Here is a 25,552-nt window from a genome sequence, read left to right as displayed (position 1 = left end):
AGAAAATTTGGTTGACCTTAGAGCTAATGGCACTTCTAGACCAAAGTTTCATTTGTAGAAATTAAAGTGATAAAGGAACAAATTACAATTTAATCCAGACCAAATACAAAAGTAGAAATGTATTGATCTAAAAAGTCAGAGATTATTAAATGAAAGGGCAATAATTAAAATACAGAAATACAATAGTTAAATATGTTAGGTTAAAACACAGAGCTGAGGAGCTGGGAATGTGGCTTAGTGGTAGAGTGCTTGCCTAGCATGCATGAACCCCTGGGTTCAATCCCTCAGTACCACATCAACAGAAAAAAAGCTATGGCTTCAGTGGTATCATGCTAGCCTTGAGCAAAAAAAGTTCAGGGGCAGTGCCCAGGCCCTGAGTTCAAGCTCCGCCCCCCCCCCACACACACACACATACAGAGCTGAGAAAATGGTTTACTAAGAAAAATGCAAATGGTGGTGCAAGTATTTAATTATCTACAAGTGATGTTTTTTAATTAACAAAGGCTTGTGGTTACAAACAAAACAAATAAACAAAAAACCCTTATTACTTAGAAGAAGTTGTTTATAATACCAGATAACACAATACCACAGTTCAACTGATCTAGTTTTCTTAAAACTATTGATGCTCTTTGGGGCTGGGAAGATAGCTCAGCGGTAAAGTGCATGCCTTGCAAGCATGAGGCCCTGGGTTCGATTGTCAGCACCACATAAACAGAAAAAGCCGGAAGTGGCACTGTGGCACTAGCTTTGAGCTGAAGAGCTGAGGGACAGGGCCCAGACCCAGAGTTCAGGCCCCATGACCGGAAAAAAAAAAAAACTATGATGCTCACTTGGGGAGTTAATGTAAGGTGGCAAGTGGTTCAAAGCCTGTCATCTTATCTACTGAGGAAGCTGGGATCACAAATCCTGAGGATTGGTTTGAAGCCAGCCCAAGCAGAAAAGTCCCCTTGAGATTCTTATCTCCAGTAAACTACTCAAAAATGCAGAAATGGCACTGTGGCTCAGGTAGAGTGCTAGCTTTGAGCACAAACTCAGGGACAGTGCCTAGGCCTTGATTTCAAGCACTGTGGCCAACAGGGGGAAAAAAAATATGATTAAGTAAGGTTAATTTCAAATCCATAAAATGTAATTTTCAGAATTTTTCTTTTCTGAGACAAGGGTCAGGGTGTCAAGGGGGTATATATTGTCACCAGATGCTGATAGCTCACTCCTGTAATACTAGCTACTCAGGAGGCTGAAATCTAAGGATCACAGTTCAAAGCTAGCCCAGACAAGAAAGTCAGTGAGAATGACATAGACTCATCTCCAATTAACCACACACACACACAAAAACAAAACAAAACAAAAACAAACAAAGCTGGAAGTGGAGCTGTGGCTCATGTTATAAAGTGCTATCATAAGAGCAGTGCCCAGGGCCTGAATTCAAGTCCCAGGCCCAGCACAAAACAAGAGTAACTTAGTATTATGTATTTACATACGTAGCTGAAAATCAATATAATTCCTACCACATTTTAGAATAATCTGGAGGAATTAAAAAATGTTTATGCCTCATTACAGACCTATAATCTATAAACTATAATCTCTGAGTCTGAGGCTCAGGGATATATTTTTTAAAAAATAAGAGGGTGAATAATATTGAAACTCATTGCAACTATACATTCAAAAAAAAAAAAATCAGTAAAAGCTGTTGATCAACCAGGAGTGCGGAAGAATGAAGAAAGAGAAACAGGCCCTGTTGGAGGTAGTGAGCATTGCTAGCAAGAGGGAGTTAAACTAACAAAGAAGGTAAATGAGTATGAATATGGTCAAAGTTGTTTCCAATAATGGAACAATGAAACCCGTTGGAGGGAGGGAGTGGAAGGAGACTAACTGAAATATATTGTATACATGAGTAGAAATGTCACATGAACCATGAACTCCCCTACTGTGTAACTAATATATGCTTATTATTCCCATTATCCTGGCCACTCAAGATGCCAGGATCTGAGACTCACAGTTCAAAATAAGTATAAAAAGGAAAGTCTGTGAGACTCTTACCTTCAATTAACCCACAAAAAAGTTGGAGACCTGTTACTCAAGTAGTAGAATGCTGGCCTTAAGCAAAAAAGCTCAAGCTCAGGACCCTCAAACAAACAAAACAAAAACTAAAGAATTCCCAAAATTACAAATTTTGGAGAGGTAAATATAATATTCTATAGAATCTTAATTTTAATTCAGTTACTGTGGTTTCATTTCTATGATAATGTTTTCTTTCTCTTTTTTCATTATCTATAATTAATTGGACAAAGAAGTTTCAATTCAACCTATCAATTTGTGTATAATGTACCTTGATCAACAATATCCCTTTCATTATCCTCACTGCCCTCCATCTATCCCAACATAATCTTGTTTCTCTTTTAGGAATATTCCTGTGTATGTCAGACTTAGTAAGGTTTACCTACAGAAATTAATACTTGACAGTCCAATTTGCAATTGCAGTGTATGCATAATGGATATCCATCTAAGTAAACTTAATATAAAAAAGTCCCCAAGTAACTGACCACCACAATCAAGACTGCTGTTCATGATGAAAAGAAACTGACCCACATATTCTAAAAACAAATTACATAGGCTTTCTTACAGCACACCATCAATGATAAAAACTTCCAATATTAACAAGTATTATACTGAGATGTGAAATACACTGGCATTATTTTTAGGGGAAATAACTTTTATAACATGTAACAATAGTATCGGTTATTTATTCATGATATAAAACTCATTAAAATATGCTCATTAAAATACTGCTATTCTTTTATCAGCTATTATTAGTAAAACATTTATAATTCAAAACATATTTTAAGTAAATTCTACAATTTTCACAACAAATTTGATCTGGTAGGGCAAATATAATTTATCATCATTTCTTGCAGACAAAGAATTTGGGACTCCAAGTTACTGAAATAGTTTGTAAACATCATTCAGCTGGTAAAAATATAAGTCAGAATAAACCCTATGTCTTGTGACTGTTAGCCAAATATTCTATCTCAAGAGATTTGGCCTGAAACACACCTCTGTTCTGGTTCCAGTCATGGGCATCACCAAGTTGATTAACATTATACCTGTACCCATCTTGATGGTGAAAATAGTCATCAGTGCTGAATACAATGCCATCACGGCTCTGACCAAGTAGAATTCTGTTAATAAAAGAAATCATAAGGTGCTATTTGTAAAATGTATAACCATGAGAAATAGACCATACAGAAAGTTATTGTCTGCTATTCATTCTTAAGATATATTGCAAACAGAATTACACAGGAGCTAAACAATGTTAAAAAGCTTTCAGATTTCAACAATCATTTCTTACATAAATCTTCACAATTAGAGCCACTATAAAAAGCTTTTAAAACAACATTTATATTGCAACATTTTAAAACACACCATATCCACTATCTAAATAATGTCAAGTAGTGTCCATGTTTTTGGTTTTGGGTTCCCCCCCTCCTCTAGTCCTGGGGTTTGAACTCAAGGCCTGGGTACTGTCCCTGAGCTTCTTTTTGCTCAAGGATAGCATTTTACCACTTGGCAACAGTACCACTTCTGGCCTTTTTTGTTTACGTGGTACTGAGGCACTGAACCCAAGGCTTCATGCATGTTAGGGAAGCACTCTACCCCACTAAGCCACATTCCCAGCCAGTATCCTATGTTTTAATCTTAGTGTACTTATATTTGGTACCTAAAATTGCCTCAAATTTGATACAAAAGGAAATTAAGATTAAGCAGCATAGCCCATCTAAGAAAGACCATATTTGACCATGTATGCTCTTGAGATGGCTTTGAAAAAAGATGTTAATACCATTATCTATACCTATAGTAACATATTTACATCCAAGAAATGGTTTAAATTCGCCAACCTTTTTTTTTTTAAATTAAGGGGCAAGAGCAGTAAACTTTATCACTAAATCAGGTCAACATTAAATCTGGGCAAATTTGTATATAGATCAAATTCTTAAGTATATAAATCACAAGAGTTAAAGTTTAGCTTGAAGAGATTTATTTTCCTACCTGCCAGCATAGACTGTTAATGCATCTTTTTCAAGTTCCTGAATTATCTCAAACAATAAAAAAAAGAAATAAAATACAGCATCATCTCTATAATCCTGATCACAGTTCAAAGCCTAGTAGGGTAGGCTTTATAAAGAGGCTCTATAATTAATTGGCAAAGTGTTGTAGTGAAGGGATGACACTGACCAAAAAAAGAAATGTACTCATTACTTTACTTATGAAATGGTAATCCCTCTATACAATATCTTAATAGTAATAACAATAAAATTATATTTAAAAATTGCTGGCTGGAAATGTGGCTTAGTGGTAGAGTGCTTGCCTAGCATGGATGAAGCCCTGGGTTCAATGCCTCAGTAGCACATAAACAGAAAAAGCCACAAGTGGCACTGTGGTTCAAGAGGTGGAGTGCTATCCCTTGAGCAAAGCAGCTCAGGGATAGTGCCCAGGCCCTTAGTTCAAGCCCCAGGACCGACAAAAAACAAAAAAACAGCACACAAAAAATGTTGTACGGGTGGCATTGCTCAAGTGGTAGAGGCATTGCTCGAGTAGCAAGTCATCCAAGTAAGAGTGGGAAGGAGGCCCTGAATTCAATGCTTAATACCAATACAAGACAACAACAACAAAAACCCACTTCTGTCTTAAACTCTGGTTTGTCTGCTTTCTCACTTAAAAAAAAACAGTTGCAGCCGGGTGAGGGTGGCTCACACCTATAATCCTAGCTATTCAGGAGGCTGAGATCTGAGGATCATGGTTCAAAGCCAGCGGGGCAAGAAAGTTGGTAGACTCTAATCTCCAATAACCACTAGAAAACCGAAAGTGGCACTGTGGTTCAAGTGGTAGAGCACTTGTCTTGAGCTGAAGAGATCAGGGACAGTGCCCAGGCCTACAGTTCAAGACCTATGATTGACAGAAAACAAAAAACAACAACCAGTTTCATTTGAATGAAGAGTGGTCTAAATAGCCAAGAAATGAGGGAAACTTCCAGCCTAAACCAAGTAAGGAACTAAGGTCCTCAACCCAAGTTCACAAAGAACAGTCCTATCAACAACCTGTGAGTTCTTGGAATCATACCATCCTCAAGTTAAGCCATCTTCAAATTAGACAACACATGATTATAGCTTTAAACTGTTAGAACCCTGAATCAAAGGCATTCAGCAGACTATACCCAAATTTCTGATCTACAGAAACTGCACAATAAATGTTGCAATCATGAATTACTAAAATACTCTGTCCTTATCATTTCTCACTCAAGGAACACTGCTCTTCAAAAGAGGGGGCTGGGAAGGTGGCTCAGTGATAGAGTGCTTGCTTTTCATGCATGAGGCCCTTGGTTCGATTCCTCAACACCACATAAGTAGAAAAAGCCGGAAGTGGGTCTGAGGCTCAAGTGGTAGAGTCCTAGTCTACAGCTGAAGAGCTAAGGCCCAGAGTTCAGGCCCCACGACCGACAAAAAAAAAAAAATAGAGACCCACAAAAAGTTTACCTTTTTTTTTTTTTTTAACATCAATCCTGGGGCTTGTACTCAGGGCCTGGGCACTATCACTGGGCTTTTTTGCTCAAGGCTAGCACTCTACACTTGAGTCATGGCTCCACTTCCAAATTTTGGTGGTTAATTAGAGTTAAGTTTCTCATAGACTTTACTGCCTAGGCTGGCTTTGAATGGAGAGCCCTGAATCTCAGCTTTCTGAGTAGCAAGGATTACAGGTATGAGCCATTGGTACCTGACTTATAATTTATTTTTAAAATTTCTTTTGTTGTTGTTTTTTTCTGCCAGTCCTGAGGCTTGAACTCAGAACCTGGGCACTGTCTCCGAGCTTCTTTTGATCAAGGCTAGCATTCTACCATCTGAACCACAACACCACTTCCAACTTTTTCTGTTTTAGTGGTAACTGAGGAATCGAACCCAGTGCTTCTTGCATGCTAGGCAAGCACTCTAACATTAAGCCACATTCCCAGCCCTATTTTTAAAATTTCTAAGAGCTGCACAGTGTGTTTTTAACACATCCATGTGCATCTAAAGTGATTTCTAAAGACAAAAATATCTAAGTAAAAGACACTTTATGAAATCTTTACCTCATTTACTACTACATAGTTTTGCTTTCTTCCTATTTCAAGCCCAAGCCTAAGTCTGTCTAAGACTTTGCCCAGGCATTTCTTAGCATGTTAAATTAGATGTCTTGTTTCCAATCGAGAGAGCGAGAGTGAGAGAAAATCTATCTCTTTAACTGTAAGTCATAGTTCCTATGACTGCTGTGATAACTGCCAAAACTTGGTGGCATAAAATAATAAGGAATTTATCTTATGGTTTTAAAGGTCAGTAGTACAAAACAAGCTCTAGAAAAGTTTTTCTTGTGTTTCCTAGTTTCTAACTGTGAGCAGCAAAACTTAGCTTGTAGCCTCTTTGACCATAAGTACAATGCTGGTAATCTAGAATCTTCTCTCCTCTCTGACCTCTGCTTCTACCCTTCCATCACTTTTTGACTCTGATCTTCCTGTCTCCCTCACATAAACCTTTGAGATTACAAGAGCTCATTAGATAATCCAGGATAATCACTCTATCTGAAAATGCTTAATCACACCTTCTAAGTCTTTCTTCCTTCAACATTTTTTGTTAGCACATACTACTTTTACAAAGGGGGCTTCATGACATTTCTACACATGTATACATCAACCTTACCCTTTCTCTCACCCTTCCTTACCCCCTCCCTGCTTCTTAAAAAAAAAATTCAATGGATTCATTTTTCATACATGCAAAAAACCTACTTTGATACAACAGGGGTTTTTTTTTGGTCCGGTCGTGGGTCCTGAACTCTGGGCCTGGGCGCTGTCTCTCAGCTCTTCAGCTCAAGGCTAGCACTCTACCACTTGAGCCACAGCGCCATTTCCGGCTTTTTTCTATTTGCTAATGTGGTGCTGAGGAATCAAACTCAGGGCCTTAAGCATGCAAGGCAAGCGCTCTACCACTGAGCCACCTTCCCAGCTCCCATACAAAAGAGTTTTAAGGATTAGGTCATAGACATCTTTGGGGAATATTATTTACTCTAACACAAAAATAACTGCAGGGGCTAGGAAGCCCCCATACAATAGAGTTTTAAGGATTAGGTCATAGACATCTTTGGGGAATATTATTTACTCTAACACAAAAATAACTGCAGGGGCTGGGAAAGGTGGCTCAGTGGTAGAGCGCTTGCCTTGCATGCCTGAGGCCCTGGGTTCGATTTCTCAGCACCACATAAGCAAAAAAAAAAAAAAGCCGGAAGTGGCGCTGTGGCTCAAATGGTAGAGCGCTAGCCTTGAGCTGAAGAGCTGAGGAACAGCGCCCAGGCCCAAAGTTCAGGCCCCACAACCGGACCCAAAAACAAACAAACAAACAAAAAAACTGCAAAAGCCAAAAACAAAGAAATAATAAAGAAATAAGTTTTCTCAAGTTTTTTCACTTTATTTCTTAAATAATGAATCTTCTCACTGTTTTATCCAAATTCTCAACTTTTTTTAAGTTCATATTTTCTTCTACACAAAGTGGCTCATTTGGGAGGTAAAGATTAAGGAATCATTGTTGAAGGCCAGTCTGGGCATAAAAGTGAGATTCTCTCACTCAATAGTTGAGCATAGTAGCACGTGCCCTATTTCCCCAGCTACTGAGGAAGCATGATGGCTGTGGGCAGTGGTGGATGTCTGTCATTTCCAGAGACATGGGGAAACATAAGTAGGATTGCAGCTCAAGCCAGCTCAGGCATAAATCAACAAAGAACTCTAGCATGAAATAATTCATGCAAGGCTGGGAAGGCGGCTCAGTGGTAGACTACTTGCCTTGCGTGCATGAGGCCCTGGGTTCGATTCCTCAGCACCACATAAGCAAAAAGAAAAAAGCCAGAAGTGGCGCTGTGGTTCAAGTGGTAGAGTGCTAGGCTTGAGCTGAAGAGCTGAGGGACAGCGCCCAGGCCCAGAGTTCAGGCCCCACGACTGGACCCCCCCCCCAAAAGAAATAATTCATGCAAAAAGGGGTTGAAAGTACAACTCAAGTGATAGTGTCATCTTAGCGAACACAAAGCAAATTTAATCTCCAGTTTAAATTTTTAAAAAGTTCATATTTTCTTCTAGGATTTTTTTAGGAGTGGAACAGGGGTTTGAACTAAAGCCTTGTACTTTCTAGGCAGACACTTTACCATCTGAATCACATCCCTCAGCCCTTTTTGCTTAGTTAATTTTCAAATAGGGTCTCACATTTATTTATGTCTGGACAGCTGTCCTCCTATTTGTCTGCTCAAATAGCTGGGATGACACATTTGTAGCACTATACTAGACTTTTATTAATGGAAATGAGGGTTTAGTAAGACATTTTGCCTAGGCTAGCCTCTAACTTCAAACCTCCAAATCTCTGCCTTCTCAGATCTCAATTGTAAGCCACCACATCTAAGTTAGCTTTTTCTCTTTAACTTTCAGCCTTTATCCATTTAGAAGTTTTTTTTTTGGTAAATAATGCAATACAGGGTTTTAAACATATTTTCTTCTATATTGATAACCAAATATCCTAATATTTACTGAGTATTTTACTCTAAAATATTATCTAAAATGCCAATTCAATAAATGCTAAATTATCTTAAATGTAGGTATGTTTCTAGATTCTGTAATCTTAATTATCTGTTCTTTTGCTAAACTTTTTTTTGTCGGTTGTGAGGCCCGAACTCTGGGTCTGGGTGCTGTCCCTCAGCTCTTCAGCTCAAGGCTAGCGCTCTATCACTTGAGCCACAGTGCCACTTCAGGCTTTTGCTGCTTATGTGGTAATGAGAAATATAACACAGGGTCTCATGCATGCAAGGCAAGCACTCTACCACTGAGCCACCTTCCCAGACCCTAATTACATTTTTATTAATTACTGTTCCAAGATGTTTTTGGTAGAAGGTAAAAGCCATATCACTTTTTTCAAATTGCCCCTATTGCATTTTCATGAATTCTAGAATGGCTTGTCAAAATTTATACAAAAGAAGTTTCACACACAAGAAAGGGGAGGTGGACCATCTTTGTTTTAATATATTCTATTACCAATATAGTTGGTTTTCCATATTCACAGGTTCAAAGTCAGCCCAGGCAGGAAAGTCCATGAGACACTTATCTCCAATTAACCATCAGAAAACTAGAAGTGGTGCTGTGGCTCAAGTGGAAGAGCACTTGCCCCACAAGTGACAAAAACAAACAAACAAACAAAAACCTAAACATCAGCATCTTTTAATGTAGTGCCTCAAGTCAGCTAAATCTACCAATTCTTTTTTTTTTTTTTTTGGTAGGTTGTGGGGCTTGAACTCTGGGCCTAGGCACTGTCCCTCCGCTCTTCAGCTCAAGGCTAGCACTCTACCACTTGAGTCACAGCATCACTTCCAGTTTTTCTGGTAGTTTATTGGTGATAAGAGACTCATAGGACTTTCCTGCCAGGGCTGGCTTTGAATGGTGATCCTCAGCCTCTTGAGTAGCTAGGATCACAGGCGTGAGCCACTGGTACCTGGCTCTACCAATTCTTTAATATTTTCTTTCTTCAAAGCTTGTATTGCAAGATATTCCCATATGTCATTCTTCACTAGAGACTATATGGCTTTATATCCGATACCAAATAAGCAACATCATTTCTTCCAAAAAGTGGTGATCTACAGAGGTATACCTGGGGCTGGAAATGTAGCTCGTTGGTAGAATGCTTGCCTAACATTCACAAGGCCTTGAGTTTGATCCTTAGCACTTGAGGGGAGAGGCAAACACTCTAAGTCAGGAGTGAGATATAGGGCTATATATATCCAGTAGGTACTAAAACTGAGGGTGTAGAGCCAGGGCAACAATGGCTCATGCTTATAATCTAGTACTCAAGAGTTAATATGAGGACTGCAGTTCAAAACCAGCCAGGCAGACAAATCTGTGATTCTTAACTCCAACCTGTCAGCAAAAAGCTGGAACTAAAGGCATGGCTCAAGTGATAAGGGCAAAGCAAGAATGTAAGACCCTGAGTTCAAGATCTAGTACTAGCACCAAAAATAAATAAAAAAAAAGTGAAGATAAAGGTGTAGAGGAAAAACATTTTTTTTTTTTTTGGGGGGGGGTCTGGTCGTGGGGCCTGAACTCTGGGCCTGGGCACTGTCCCTCAGCTCTTCAGCTCAAGGACAGCACTCTACCACTTCAGCCACAGCGCCACTTCTGGCTTTTTTTCTTTTTGCTGGGGAATTGAACCCAGGGCCTCATGCATGCAAGGCAAGCCATTTACTTAGACTTAGATCATCTTATTAAGTAAATAAAAAACATTTGCAAAGTAGTTTTTTGAACTTTTTTTATCTTAACCCAACAATATCAAATAGTTTTTCCTTGTCTGGTATAAATACTATATAACTGAAGAATTTATGGTGCTTTCTCTCAGAAGTGAACAACTTTTCCACAACTATATAAATACTCAAGTACATTATGTTTAAAATGTAAATAAAAACAAGAATCTGAAATAATTTGTAGTACGATAAAACATTACTGGTTCTAACTCCACTAACTCACTTAAACTCCTTAAATTTTAAAAACTAAGACAGTTCACTCTGCCATTAAATAGTATGAACACAGCACAATGCTTAACACACTCGAAATTCCTTCTGTTATCTCATGTCATTCTCAAACTCCAAGAAAATAAATATTGCTCGTTCATTAACACCAAAGCCTGAGCAACATCACCAAGTGGTGCACAGTCCAACTTTCCTTGAATAATTAGCTGGCTTTAAAATGCTAGCCTAAGTTCTCAAGTAGCATTTGCTTTCATCACTGTCACAAGTATACATGGCACATCTAATTTTAAAGCCCTTAACAGAAACCAAATATAAAAATATAGGAAAATTCTTTTTCCCTTCTAGAATACATTTAAAGAATATTTCCAATGTTAGATGTCATTTTCAAGTTCAACAAATGATCGTTTCTTCTACTAGAAACATGAAAACATCTGTTATTGATTACAAGTAATTTATTATTGCTTTTTGTTGTTGTTATTGGTCATGGGCCTGAACTCTGGGCCTGGGCGCTATCCCTCAGCTCTTCAGCTCAATGCTAGTGCTGTACTATTTGAGCCACAGTGCCACTTCAGCTTTTTTCTGCTTATGTGGTGCTGAGGAATCGAACCCAGAACCTCATACATGCAAGGCAGGCACTGAGCCACCTTCCCAGCCCTAATTTATTATTATTTTTAAGTAACAAATTACCAAGTATTCCCTTGGCATCCTTTACTTACCGAGACAATGTTGTTTTCCCAGAACCAGGCAGACCTCTCAAAAGAATAAGTAACTTCTGCAATTTATTTAACTTTTCCTCTTGAAACTGCTGGTTTACAAATCTATGTGTTTCACTATACTTGTCAATAGAGTCCTTCCAAAATCCTTGTCTGATTTCATAGAAATCATGTCTCATATATCCATCTTGCACACTGTAGCCATTTCTAGAGGGATGAGCATTACTACCATTTTCAGTAACAGTATATTCGTTGCTCTGATCAAATGTCAAACAATCCCAGTTATCATGACAAGTATCTTCATAATACCCACTTCGCATCAGGGAGTTATCCTGAGCAGAGAAAATATTTGGTGGTAGATTTGGTGAAGTACTGAATCTTGGAATATTTAAATGGTAATTAAAACTAGGAAGAGGAGGACCATGTGGTACTATAAAAGGATGCATTGACTGCCACTCAGGCCTGAAGGAAGTAAATGAAATATCACAAAATGTAGGTATTTCTTGTTCATCGTAAGAATAGTGGCCTAGCTCATTCTCTAAGTACTGTTGATAATCACATTGTGCCTGAAAAGTAGTACAGAGCTCTTTAATGTCATCAGATTTTAAGATATCAGTACTATAGCGCTGGTAACATGGAATAACTTGTTCCTGAGAAGATTCAAGTTCCTTACAAATACCTTCTTCTGAATCATCTTTTTCATTTTCAAGCTCTTCAATTTCTTTGTAAAACTGGGATAATTCAGTGTCAATCTCTGGCTTTTTGGTGTTGAACTTCTGTTTTTCCTCTCTTGTTCCTTTGCCATTTATATCACTGAGAGTGTTAGTCTGATTTCTTTCCTTGAACTTCTTTTTCTCTGGGGGTTTGTAAATGGGTCCTATGAATGCTTTACTTGTGCTATATATCTCATCATCTGTGGATACTAATGGAGGGTTTCCACTTTGTAAAACTTGTGAACCAGTGGATTCAATAACATCTAGTTTATTACCAGGTGTCTCATCATGCAAAGGTTTCAGCAAATCTGTAGTTTGGGTTTTGTCTTCCTCAGGATAACTATGTCCTCTGACATCAATTACGGCCACAGGGACCCAATTATTTCCAGTTTTCTGTTGAATTTTGTGAAAATCAGCACTATCATGATGAGGGAAAACACAAGCCTCTGTAGTTGACTTCAATTTTTTATAGGATGGTTCACTTGTTAGTTCTTCTCCAGGTCCAGAGAACTTAGTTTCAATTTTAGCATAAGGCATCTAAAAAGTAAAAAAAAAAGCAAACAATTATTAGCTCATAATTTTTTAAAATCTTAACTACTCATCAACAAAAAATTAACACTTAAATTTGTGATAACAAAATTGAAAAACATTTTACCAACTACAAACTTTAATTTTATTTTTGTTTGTTTGTATGTTTTTGTCTGTCGTGGAACTTAAACTCTGAGCCTGGGCACTGTCCCTCAACTCTTCAGCTCAAGGCTAGCGCTAGTACTCTACCACTTGAGCCATAGCACCACTTCCGGTCTTTTCTGCTTATGTGGTGCTGAAGAATCACCTTCCCAGCCCACAAACTTTAATTTTATAATCACAAATTCTTTAAAGTTTGTTCTTACCTAATTATAGGGGGGGGTCTCTTCTAAATTAATATTTTTAAAGATACTTAAACAATCTATTTCAAAACTTAGAGAACTTAAGAATTTGTTTGCAAAGTTGAATAACGAGGTGTGTATCGTAAATAAATTTTGTATCCAAACTGGATGTTAAACTGCATCATAATCACCTTCCTACTTAAACCATTCTGTCCTTTCAAGTATATAGCTTCAGCTCCCAAACCTCAACAAACACATCGCTTTAGCATCCAAAGGTTAAACTGACAGAAATTCTGATTTTTGTAGGCCCGTGGTCTGAGAGTAATGAGTGTAAAAGTGATTCTCAAATGATGTATGTAACTGGAAAGAAAAAAGAAGGGAAGCAGGTAGCGCTACTCAGGAGGCTGAGATCTGAGGATCCTAGTTCGAAGGCAGCCTGGGCAGGAACAGGAAAGTCTGAGACTTTTACTTCCAATTATTAACAACAACAACAAAAAAAACAAAAACAAAAACAAAAAAATGGAATTGGAGCTCCTCGACAAGTGGTAAAGCACTAGATCAAGGGCAGCGCTCAGACCAAGTTCAAGGCCCAGGACCAGTACAAAAAAAGGGAGGGAGGGAAATGACAAAGGGGAAGGGGAGGGGAGAAGGAGGAAGAGGAAGAGGGGAAAGGAAGAAAGCAATTGGGGCGGAGGGTGGGGGGAAAGAGGGTTAAGCAAGACGAACACGTTACGCTCACAGAAGTCTGGCGTGATTGGTGTGTGCGGAACATAAACTTTGTTCTCTTTAAAATTAGGAACCCTGCCAGCCGCCGGAGGCTCACGCCTGTAATCCTAGCTACTCAAGACCACAGTTCAAAGCCAGCCCGGACAAGAACGTCCAAGAGACACTAATCTCTACAGTAACCATCAGAAAACCGGAAGTGGGAGAGCTCTCGCCTTGAGCTGAAGGCGAGCCGAGGGACAGCGCCCAGGCCCAGAGTTCAAGCCCCACGACTGACCAAAACATAAAATAAAATTAGGGACCCTGAAGAGAGCAAACCCCAGGTTTGTTCAGCTTATTACTTCTTCATCAGCTGAGAGTCTCCGGTGTTCCTCTCTCTCACAACCAAAGAGGAAAAGGGGGAGGGGAGGAGTCGGCCTAGGGAAGGCGGCTGGCCGCAGCCACACCGGGGGAGAACGCCATCCTCCCGGAAGGAGCCTCCCCGGCCTCCTCTCCGCTTCCTTTTCCCCATTCGAAAGGTCAGCACACCACCCGGAAGTGCGGGCGGACGGCGTTCACTCACGGCCTGGACGCTACCCAGGCCTCCCGAGCTCCACAGCCGCGTCGCCCCATCTCGCTGTCTCCGAGGGGAAACGCTGAGGCCAGGCCTCAGAATGCTGACGCTGGCCGTGGCCGGCTTCTAAGTTCACAGGCTCCGAGTCGCCCAGAAACCGACAACCAACCCACCTCACATAAAATGGGGCGTCTACTCACCTTACGCCACAGCTCTGCATGGGCCTTGACCTCGCCTATAAAAACACAAACCTCTTTCGATGAGAGAAAAAAATACCAACACGATAAGACTTTCGCCACAAAGCAGACAGAAGGACCGACTCAACCACCAGGAGTCCGGACGTGAGGCAGTGAGCCGCACCTCCGTACGCAAGATGGCGGCCACCTCTCAGTTAGCCTGGCAGGAATTGCGGACTCGAGCGCCAGGCATTGTGGGAATTGAAGTCCGGCAGCCGCCAGGGCTCTTGAGAACTTCACTCAGCGAGACTTGCTTTCCCAGAATCCATTGCGTGACGCACGCACTCACTTAAGTACAAACTAGACCGGAAGGAGTTGTTGGCTCAGGAGGTGGGAAGCTGTTTAGTGAAATACTTACTTTATGTGGGAAAGCAGCCTACTCCCCGAAGGAGAGGGGGCCGGGCCTCTCAACATAGAGGCAGATGCTCTTCCCAGTGCATGGTTTTCTGGCTTTCTGGGTGACAGGATATTAGCTGACTTCTCAAGGGCGACTCAACATTTTGTATTGCAGAATTGGGTTGCTATCGTTTCTGGAGGAAATGAATAAGGATCATTATGGCTCGTGCTTTTCTGTTGAAGTGTAAATTGCTTGCAGTGCAGGGCCCTGCTCACAGATATGGATGGATGGATGGATGGATGGATGGATGGATGGATGGATGGATGGTTAGATATATAGATAAATAGATAGCTATTTAGTAACTTAAATAAGTTTTGCTTTGTTTGAGGAGATACAAACCACTTACTCAACTTTCCCATTAATAGAGGCAATACATAAAAAGTAGAATTAAGGGATGTTTAAGTGTGTGTTTACTTTAAAGACTGAACAATTGGCAGTCCAGAGATATGGACCACTTTTCTATTCCTGTCACCTCCCACTCCCATGATAAGGGATTCCTCAACTCCTTTTGAGTTTCTACAAGGAAAACTTCGAATCCCTTCATATTTAAATAATTCTTTGAAGTACCCATCATGATGTTTTGATTCATAAATATAGTTAAACATAACAGCGTACAATATTTACCTTCTGTGACCAAGAGAGTTCATTGAAGCAACCTACCCCCTAACTACCTCAAATAGAAATTCCCACACAGACCTTTTGTTTCCCCAAGGTAAGATCCAAATTTCACATCTTTTGAAATAACTATGTTGGTGAGGGTGTGGTCTTGTCAGTATCCTACTTCAGAATTATGGAATGTATGTCCATTATAATGTAATACCTTTATTATCCCATCAATGTGTTTAGTTTCTTCAAAACCCCTTATGACTAATAAGCAATCCGTGAGGTGAGACTTTGAATCCATGGAAATAACCAGCTCTTCATCAAACTTTATCTTATGGTTCAGTTTCCAATAATGATTCTGCTTGCTATTAATCTTGTTCATGCTGGTTACAAAAATGTTGAGCCAGCCCGGGCAGGAAAGTCTGTAAGACTCTTATCTCTAATAAACCACCAGAAAATTGGAAGTAGCCCTGTGGCTCCAGTGGTAGAGCACTAGCCTTGAGCTTAAGAGCTGAGGGACAGCACCCAAGCCCAGAGTTCAACCCCCATGACCAAAAAAAAAAAAAAATTGTGGATTTTCCTCTCCATTTATTCAAGTTCTCCATGTACTCAATTCAGATACAACTGTGAAAAATGAGCCTTCTTTATTATTTATTTGCCATCAGTGTGAAGTTACGAATTGCACTTTTAAATGGCTATGGCTATAATTCATTGAGAAACTTAATTATTTTTCATTAAGAGACATTCTACTACAGGTGTGTGTGTGTGTGTGTGTGTGTGTGTGTGTTTGCTAGTACTAAGACTTGAACTCAGGGTCTGGGCACTGTCCCTTAGCTTTTTCACTCAGTACTAGTACTTTACCACTTGAGGCACAGCTCCAATTCTGACTTTCTGGTAGTTACTTGGAGATAAAGAATGTCACAGACCTTCCTGCCCAGGCTGGTTTTGAATCTCTATCCTCAGATTTCAGCTTCCTGAGCAAGTTAGGTGTACAGAGGTGAGTCATCAGGACCTGGCTTCGTCAGTTTTTGATGCACAGAAAAATTAAGCAGGTGGTATAGAGTTCCTGTGTACCTCATAGAAATTTGTTTTTTTTTTGTTTTGTTTTGTTTTGTTTTTTGGGTCCGGTCGTGGGGCCTGAACTCTGGGCCTGGGCACTGTCCCTCAGCTCTTCACTTCAAGGCTAGCATTCTACCACTTGAGCCACAGCGCCACTTCCAGCTTTTTTTTTCCTGCTTACGTGGTGCTTAGGAATCGAACCCAGGGCCTCATGCATATAAGGCAAGCACTCTACCACTGAGCCACCTTCCCAGCCCTAGAAATTTCTTATTACCAATTTCTTAAATTTTTATATAAGAACACATTTGGATACATTAATATTAGAAAGTTCCATATAGTTAATTAGATTGTCTTAGGTTTTGGTTGTTCTGTTTCTTGAGACAGTTTGGCTATGTAGCCTAGGCAGGCCTCAATTGTGTGGTTTTCCTACCATATACTGGGATTACAGGTGTGAAACACCACAACTGGCTTGCCTTAGGGTTTATCTAATATCGTTTCTGTTCCAGGATCTTATCTAGGATACCACCTTAATTGTCATGTTCCCTTAGCCTTTTTTTTTTTTTTTTTTTTTGGCTATACAAGTTTTTTGGACTTTGCTAGTCAGAATATTGTGTACAATTTCCTTCTAAGGTTTTTCTCATGATCTGACTGGAATTCTGTGTTTGAGGAAGAAAGACCAGAAATGTTAGGTGTCATTTTCTTCCTTTTTTTTTTTTCATGCTGAGACTGGGACTTGAACTGGGGGCCTCACTTTCTTCCTTAACTTTTTCACTTGAGACCGGCATTCACACTTCCACTTTCCAGCATTTTACTGGTTAATTAGAGATGAGTCTGCTTGGGCTGGCTTTGAACTGTAATCCTTACAGATCTCAGCAGGATTATAGGCATAAACCAACAGCATATGCCATTTTCATCACATATTACCAAATGGCTTCTGATTATTGATTGAACTTGATTACCTGACTGAAATAGTATATCAGGTTTCTCCACTATTCCCCTACCCCACCTCCCCTGTTTCTACATTGTTTTCTCTGGGATAATTCACTTTGTGGAATGGAAAGTACTATGGGTCAAATGTCCCTGAAAATGGTAGTTGTAAGTAGTGGGACATTTAAGGAATCGTTAACTCAAGAAGGAAGAGCCAACCCAAATGGTGTTTAGGACCTTTATAAAGGAAGCTGCACAAGCAATGGGCTCTTTTGTCCTTCCTCCTTCTACCATGTGAGAACACACAAGTAAAGTGACATTTTAGAAGCAGAGGGCAACCTTCACCAGTGCCCTGATCTTTAACTCCTATCCTCTACTACTGTAAGAAATAAGCTTGTTCTTTATAAATTCCCCAATCTGTGATATTATGTTGTTTTTTTTTTCTTTTGGTGGGTCGTAGGGTTTGAACTCTGGGCTTGGGCGCTGTCCTTGCACTCTTCAGCTCAAGGCGAGTGCTCTACCACTGAGCCACAGCACCACTTCCAATTTTCTAGTGGTTTATTGGAGATAAGAGTCTCACGGACTGTCTGCCCGGGCTGGCTTTGAACCTCGATCCTCAGATCTCAGCCTCCTGTGTAGCTAGGATTACAAGCGTGAGCCACCAGCACCGGCATTGTTTATATTATGTTATAATCACAGGAGCAGACTGAAACAGAGTTATGTTCTACTACCTTTATGGTGGAATATTGGAGAGGAAACAATATTTCTTCTACCCTTCTGGTTCTTGACTGGGTCTCTGGAATGAAAGAAAAGTATAAAGTCTATTTAATATTAGTTAAAAAAGACCTGAAAAGGGGGCTGGGAATAAGGCTTAGTGGTAGAGTGCTTGCCTAGCATGCATGAAGCCCTGGGTTTGATGCCTCAGTACCACATAAACAGAAAAAGCCAGAAGTGGCTCTGTGGCTCAAGTGGTAGAGTACTAACCTTGAGCAAAAAAGAAGCTTGGGGACAGTGCCCAGGCCTTGACTTCAAGCCTCAGGACTGGCAAAAAAAATAAAGACCTGAAAAACTAATTGCACCTGAGTGTTTTAATACTAGGCCTGATAAAGAGTGAAGAGTTGTGGGAAAATTAGCGAAGCCTGTTCATTTGACTCCCCCCTGCCTCCATTCCAGAGTTAAGTATGCTCCTTTCCTCCAGTTTTAAGTATGATACTTCTGACATGACAATCTTGTGACCAGTTCAGGAGAACTGGTATCTTCCTGTATCTGCTGTTTTTCTAATTCTTTCATCTTAAAACATGCAATTTGCCAGGTTAGTGCCATGTCCAGCTCACAATGCAAAATGCAGACCTCTAAGAGCTTCGGAAACCTTAACAGTTCTGTCTACAGAATACCAATACCTACAATTCCAGCCCAACACTAAAGTATTCTTGGTTGCCTTCCCTTTACCCATTTGTTTCTGCCTGATTATACAGTGGAAACTCATTTCCCAAGAGCAACACTGTAGATACTCATTTGCTAGATTCTTTATTGACTATTCTATGAATTAGTTACAGAATTGTTACACTCACATCATCACAAAAAACAAATCCAGCAGAAACTTACAGTTCAAGCTTTGTTTGCTGTTCTTTACCCTCTTCCCTTTAGAGTTTAAATTCAAAGTGCTGTGTACAAAAATCACAAAGTTCTGTGTACAAAAAAATTCATTCTCTTTCTTAGCTCTATCCTACTTAACTGTTTCTATTTCTGAGTTAATTTTTTACTTTCATTGCTCGTGATTTCATTTTATTTGAAATATATAGAATTACTTTTTCAAAAGTAAGAAAAGTGAACAAAAGCTACATTCATAGAAATAGCTTATCACTTAAATTCTTTCTTATCTTTAAGTATGTACATACAATTGCATATGTTATTTCTCTTGGTTCTGGTTATTTCTTTTAATGTGCAGAAATTCTTTAATTTGATATAGTCCCATTTGTCAATTCTTCCCATCTCCAGGCATTGACATCCTATCCAGAAAATAAAAAATTACCCAGGCTTATATATTCCAGAGTTTTTTTCTGTATTTTCCTGTAATAGATTTAAGGTTTCAGATCTTCTTTTGAGCTTTCTGATCCAAATGAGACTGTAGAACAATTTGAGGTCTGGCATTTGTGCTCTTTTTATTCAGATTGCTTTTGCTATTTGGTGTCCTTTATCCTCAATATACAAACATTTAAGCCAGGATCTCATAAAGACACCTGCACATCCATGGTTCATGCTGTACTATCCACAATAGACAATTTGTGGAAATAGCCCAGATGCCCTACAATAGGTGAGTGGATCAAGCTGGGTGCCGGTGTCTCATGCTTGTAATCCTAGCTACTCAGGAGACTGAGATCTGAGGGTTTCAGTTCAAAGCCAGCCTGGACAGGAAAGTTTGTGGGACTCATCTCCAATAAACCACCAGAAAACCGGAAGTGGTGTTGTGACTCAAGTGGTAGAGTACTCACCTTGAGTTGAAGAGATGAGGGACAGTGCCCAGGCCCAGAGTGCAAGCCCCACCACCAACAAAATAATAAATAGATAGATAAATAAATAAATAATAAGGTAAGTGGATCAAAAATGTGGGAAGCTGGGTGCCAGTGGCTCATACCTGTAATACTAGCTACTCAGGAGGCTGAGATCTGAGGATCAAGGTTCAAAGCCAGCCGGGGCAGGAAGGTTGGTGAGATGATTGTTTAAAAAAAAAAAATGTTGTAAAGATGCTATACAGAGAGGTTACAATTACATCAGTAAGGTAATGCGTACATTTCTTATCAAGCATTCTTACCCTCTCCTTTGTTTTTCTCCTATTATCCCTTACCTTCCCCACCTTCTCCACCCCTCCCCCCCAAAAAGTTGTAAAGTTCATTTCCAACATAGTGTCTTGTGAGTATCATTGTCTCCAGTTAATCACCAGAAAACAACAACAACAACAACAAAATGTGGCCAGGTGCTGGTGGTTCACCCCTGTAATCCTAGCTACTCAGGAGGCTGAGATCTGAGGATCAAGGTTCAAAGACAGCCTGGGCAGGAAAGTCCATGAGACTCTTATCTCCAATTAACCAGCAGAAAACTGGAAGTAGCACTGTGGCTCAAGTGCTAGAGTGCTTGCCTTGAGCTGAATGAGGGACACTACACAGGGTTCAAGAGCCATGACAGACAAAAAAGAAAGAAAAGAAGAGAAAAGAAAAGAAAATGGAGCTGGGGAGGTGGCTCAGTGGTAGACTACTTGCCTTGCATGCATGAAGCCCTGGGTTTGATTCCTCAGCACTACATAAGCAGAAAAAGCCTGAAGTGGCACTGTGGCTCACGTGGTAGAGTGCTGCCTTGAGTTGAAGAGCTGAGGGACAACGCCCAGACCCAGAGTTCAGGCCCCACGACTGACCACCCCCCCCCCAAAATGGTACCTATACACAATGGAATTTTACACAATCATTAAAAAAATGTTATGTCATTTGTAGGGAAAAGGATGAATTTAGAATAAATCTGTTAAGTGAGGTAAGCTAAGCTCAGAGAGACAAATGGCACATGTTTTCTCTCATATGTCGAAGCTAGATCCAAAATATACTGGAAGTTGGCGCCAGTGGCTCATACCTATAATACTAGCTACTCAGGAGGCTGAGATACCAGGACTGTGGTTCTAAACAAGTCCAGGCAGGAAAGTCCATGAGACTTTTACCTCCGATTAATCACCTGAAAACTGGAAGTGGTGCTGTGCCTCAAAATGGTAGAGCACAAGCCTTGAGTGAAAAGGCTCAGGAACAGTGGCCAAGTCCCATAACCAACTAACTTACTAGCTAAATAACTAGCTAACAAACTAAATAAATAAAATGTGCTAGGACATAATAAATTATATAGGTCTCTAGGCATTCACACACAGTCAGACCAAAGGAGGATACTTTTAGGAGAGGAACACAAATGCCCAATGCCTATGTACATCTAATCATACAAAACAATATCAAAATGAATTCCAGGAAATGAAAATGAGGTATTTTTTTCTGTTTTTCTGTTTTCCTTTTGTTCCATCTGCTTATTTGCATGTCTTTGGAAGTATACAGGGAGGCATAGAAATAGAGGGGCAAAGGATGAACAATTACAGCAATGGTGTTCACTGGACATTGTGTTGAAAATGAACTAAAGTATACAACTTGTGGCTGGAAATGGAAGGGAAAAACTGGGAGAGAGAAAGGGGGGGTTACATTGTACAAAAAGAAATGTACTCTTTACTGGACTTATGTAACTATAACCCTTCAGTACATCATTTTTATAATAACAAAAAATTACAAAACAGAATGTGTAGATTGATTTCTCTAATTCTGTGAGAAATTATATTAGGATTTTGTTGGTTATTGCATTGACTCTATAGGTTGTTTTGGGCAGTATTACCATTTTCATGATATGACCATTTTCTTTGACCTCAGCCTTCTGAGTAGCTAGGATTTCACATGCGTGAGCCAGCGGCGCCCAGCTTGTTTACATGTTTTTAGCAACTAGACATCTTAATATGATGTTTAATATGATTTTCTAGTATTGCGTGATCATTTCATTCTAGGCATAAATCCTACTTTGTCATACTATTTAGTTAATTAGTATGGGAGATCATTCATTATATTTATGATTTTTATGTACATATTGTATATATATATGTAAATATGTATTGTTTTCTTTTTACGGTATCTTTTTTATGGGGTACTGAGGACTAAATTCATCTTTTGTGTGTGTGAGTACCAGTCCTGGGGCTTGAAATCAGAACGTGAGCATTGTCCTTGGGCTTTTTGCTCAGGGCTGGTGCTCTACCAGTTGAGACACAACTTCTAGTTTTTTGGTGGTTAATTGGAGATAGTCTCATAGACTTTGCTGCCTGGGCTGGGTTTGAACAAAAATCCTCAGAACTCAGCCTCCTGAGTAGCTAGGATATGAGCCCTGTTGTAAGTATGAGCCCTGTTGAATTCATCTTTTATTGTATCTTTAAAAAAAAAAAAAAGTAGCTTACAGCCAGGCACCAGTGGCTCAAGCCTGTAACCCTAGCTACTCAGGAGGCTGAGATCTGAAGATTACATTTCAAAGCTAGCCCAGGCAGGAAAGGCCATGAGACTCTCATCTCCAATAAACCACCAGAAAACCAGAAGTGGTGCTGTGGCTCAAATAATAGAGTGCTTGCCTTGAGCTGAAGAGCTCAGGGACAGCACTTAAGAGAGTTCAAGCCCTATAACCAACCAACCAAAAAAAAAAAAAAAGTATACATTATTTGTACAAGGAAGGTTTCATCGTGAGGCTTCCACACATACATACATACAATATATCCCAATAAATCTCACACCCGTTGCCTCTCTCTCCCAGCCTCCAGCAGTCTCGTTCTTCTTAATTTTGGGGTTTTCTTTTTTATTACAAAATTATTAGTATTATTTTTTAACATTTTTGTTTGTGAGACTGATACTTTCTTTGTGATCTAACATATGATTAATTTTGTGAATGTTTCACATGACCTTGTGAAATAGTTATAGCCCCTATTAACAGGGAAAAATGTTCAGCATATTTATAAAGACAATCTTTTGTGGCAGTATTTGGATTTGAACTCAGAGCCTTACGTTTGCTAGGCAGGTACTCTATATTTGAGCCATTCAAATATCCTTTTGTAAGTTGATAATGATAAAATAACGATTGCTTTATGCACCAGCCAACCTGCAGTCCTTCTATTTGTGTTCCACGTGCTAGAATGTGCTAGAATGACAGGTTTGCACCCCTGTGCCAGCCATTGCTAGAGGTAGTCTTAAAAACAACAACAACAAAAACACTTGTTTATTTTTTCTTTTTTTGCTTTTTGTTTTGTCCGTTTTGGCTTGAGCTGCCCTCAACCAAGGTCCTCCTTCTCTACTTCCCAGGTATTCCACATTTGAGCCACTTAAGAAGCTTTAAAATAATCTTGTTAATTACGTTGCTTAAATCTTTATCTTTTTCCCCTAGGTACTAAAAATCTAACATAAGGCATCACATATGTTAGGCCATTGCCCTTCCACTTGAGCCTTGCATCTAGTTCTTTTATTTTTGAGAAATGATCTCGCTACTTGGGGAGTGGGTAGGGGAGAAAAGGCTGGACTGACCTTGATCTCACTGTACTCCTGTCTCTCTACCTCCTAAGTCTCTAGGATTATAGGCATGCACCATGATGCTCAAAAGACTTTCTAAGTCTTTACTTTTGTCCACTTAATCTACATTGTCTTAGAAGAGTGTGCTAATATATGCTATTATTTGGATTTTTATTTAGTTTATTTACTATTTTAAATATTATTGAATTTTTATCTTTTGTACATATATTTGTTCTACATCTTTATCAGTGCAAAACTGCACTGCAAAACAGTGAAGCAAGAAGAGTCAAATCCAGATCTCTAGGTGGGGAGGGAAGGGATGGTAGGGAAAAAATAAAGGAGGAGGTAACAATGCTGGGGCTGGAGCAATTGGGGCAGTCCAGATCTCTGAGAATCCTCCTACTATAAGAACTGATACTTTGTGTGAAATGTATCCAGTTATTGAAATATGTTCAGTTTCTCATCTTAGTTTTCAAAGTAAAATGTTTTCTGCTGACAAGCAAGGTTATCCATGATTTGTATGAGTAGTTCTTAACCAAGCCTCAGAGTCACCTATTAAATATCGGAAAAATATGCGTACCCTGGCTCCCAAATTTTTAAAAATATTACTGACTCAATAATTCTGAGTAGAAATGTACCATGTATGTATGTATGTATGTATGTATGTATGTATGTATATATATATGTATGTATATAATATATGTGTAGATATACTTTTTTTTTTTTGGTCAGTCATGGGCCTTGAACTCTGGGCCTAGGTGCTGTCCTTCAGCTCTTCAACTCAAGTCAAGCACTCTATCACTTGAGCCACAGTGCCACTTCTGATTTTCTGATGGTTAATTGGAGATAAGAGTCTTATGGACTTTCTTGCCCAGGCTGGCTTTGAACTGTGATCCTTAGCTCTCAGTCTCCTGAGTAGCTAGGATTACTGGAGTGAGCCACTGGCACCCAGCTTTGTACCATGTATATTCTGCAACAATTACCAAGATAGATGATTCTGATGTGGAACACGAGTTTTAAGGAGGAAAAAAAGATAAAAAATGCTAATTAAACCCATGATTAATTTCCTAATTTTTTCTCTCACCACACCCCTTCATGATTTCATATTAGTTACCAGAAAAACTCACTGCACACATATTTGAAAAATCAGCAGAAGTAATTTTAAAACATTTACATCTGCTGTAGCCCCTTCCCTTCCCTCCGCTGTCCTCTCTTCCCCACCCGCCCTCTTTCCTTTTTATTGCTGAGTTATAGCCTTAGTTCCTGATTTTGGCTATTAGTAATAAAATACATCTTGTAACATTTTAGCGTGCATCTTAAACTGCTTTAGAAAGCTAAGTTATTTTTAAATATTCCTTTATAATTTAATGCTGTAGGTTAATGTATAGCCCACCTGAGCTATGAAATATATGCTCAATGTTAGTGATTCTTTTATGGGCTTTCTCACTCTCTTTTTGCTGCTTTGAGTGATTTTATCTCTCAATATCCAATTTTGCTTTAGACAACTCCCAATTCAGTACACCCAAATGCTTTTAGTTAAAAACCCAAAGTCAGCAAATCCTATGTAATTGAATTGTTTTGGCTAATTTTGATTACAGATGTCACATTGATAATGGGTTTTGTTGTTGTTGTTTGGGCTTTTTTGTACCAATTACTGGTGCTTGAACTCCGTGCCTGGGCACTGTCCTTTAACTTTTTGCTGGTTAATTGGAGACAAGAATCTCATGGACTTTTCTGCTCTGGAATGTTTTGAACAGTGATCTTGAGATTTAAGCCTCTGAGTAGCTAGGCTTACAAGTGTGAGCCACCAGCACCAGGCTTACATTGATAAGTTTTTAATGTCATTTTACATTATATTTAATTTAAAATTTTATATTATATGCAGCATTTATTTTATATTGAAAAAATAATAGCTTTATATTTTGGTACAATATGATGTTTCAATGTTTGTATGCATTATAGAATAATCAAACCATGCTAATTTACATATCCATTGAATCACAAACTTAACCTTTCTTTGTGGTGAGACCATTTGAAACTATTCCCGGCTTATGGCTAAGTTTCCAGGATTGTTTTAACT

The 25,552-nt window shown here is 39.3% G+C and overlaps 1 protein-coding gene across 3 annotated transcripts in view; it reads right to left on the bottom strand.

Moving 5' to 3' along the window:
* N4bp2l2 (NEDD4 binding protein 2 like 2) overlaps window positions 1–14,568 on the bottom strand; it is a 71,074-nt gene extending 56,506 nt beyond the window's left edge. The window contains exons 1-3 of one of the 3 annotated variants that reach the window (XM_070002992.1): window positions 14,341–14,568; window positions 11,286–12,532; window positions 3,052–3,176 (exon numbers count right to left, since the gene is read on the bottom strand). In XM_070002992.1, the coding sequence (XP_069859093.1) occupies window positions 3,052–3,176; window positions 11,286–12,532 (1,372 nt within the window). In that variant the 5' untranslated portion in view covers window positions 14,341–14,568. Of the gene's footprint in view, window positions 1–3,051; window positions 3,177–11,285; window positions 12,533–13,928; window positions 14,047–14,340 lie in introns of those variants that run through there. The other 2 variants (XM_070002995.1, XM_070002993.1) reach the window with 2 other exon arrangements.
* Window positions 14,569–25,552: the final 10,984 nt, after the last annotated feature.

Source organism: Dipodomys merriami, unplaced genomic scaffold (assembly GCF_024711535.1).
Source record: "Dipodomys merriami isolate MVZ:Mamm:240054 unplaced genomic scaffold, mDipMer1.0.p SCAF_6, whole genome shotgun sequence".
NCBI classification, from domain to species: domain Eukaryota; kingdom Metazoa; phylum Chordata; class Mammalia; order Rodentia; family Heteromyidae; genus Dipodomys; species Dipodomys merriami.
The sequence above is the reverse complement of the archived record's forward strand: the minus strand, read 5'-3'. Positions and strand labels throughout refer to the sequence as shown.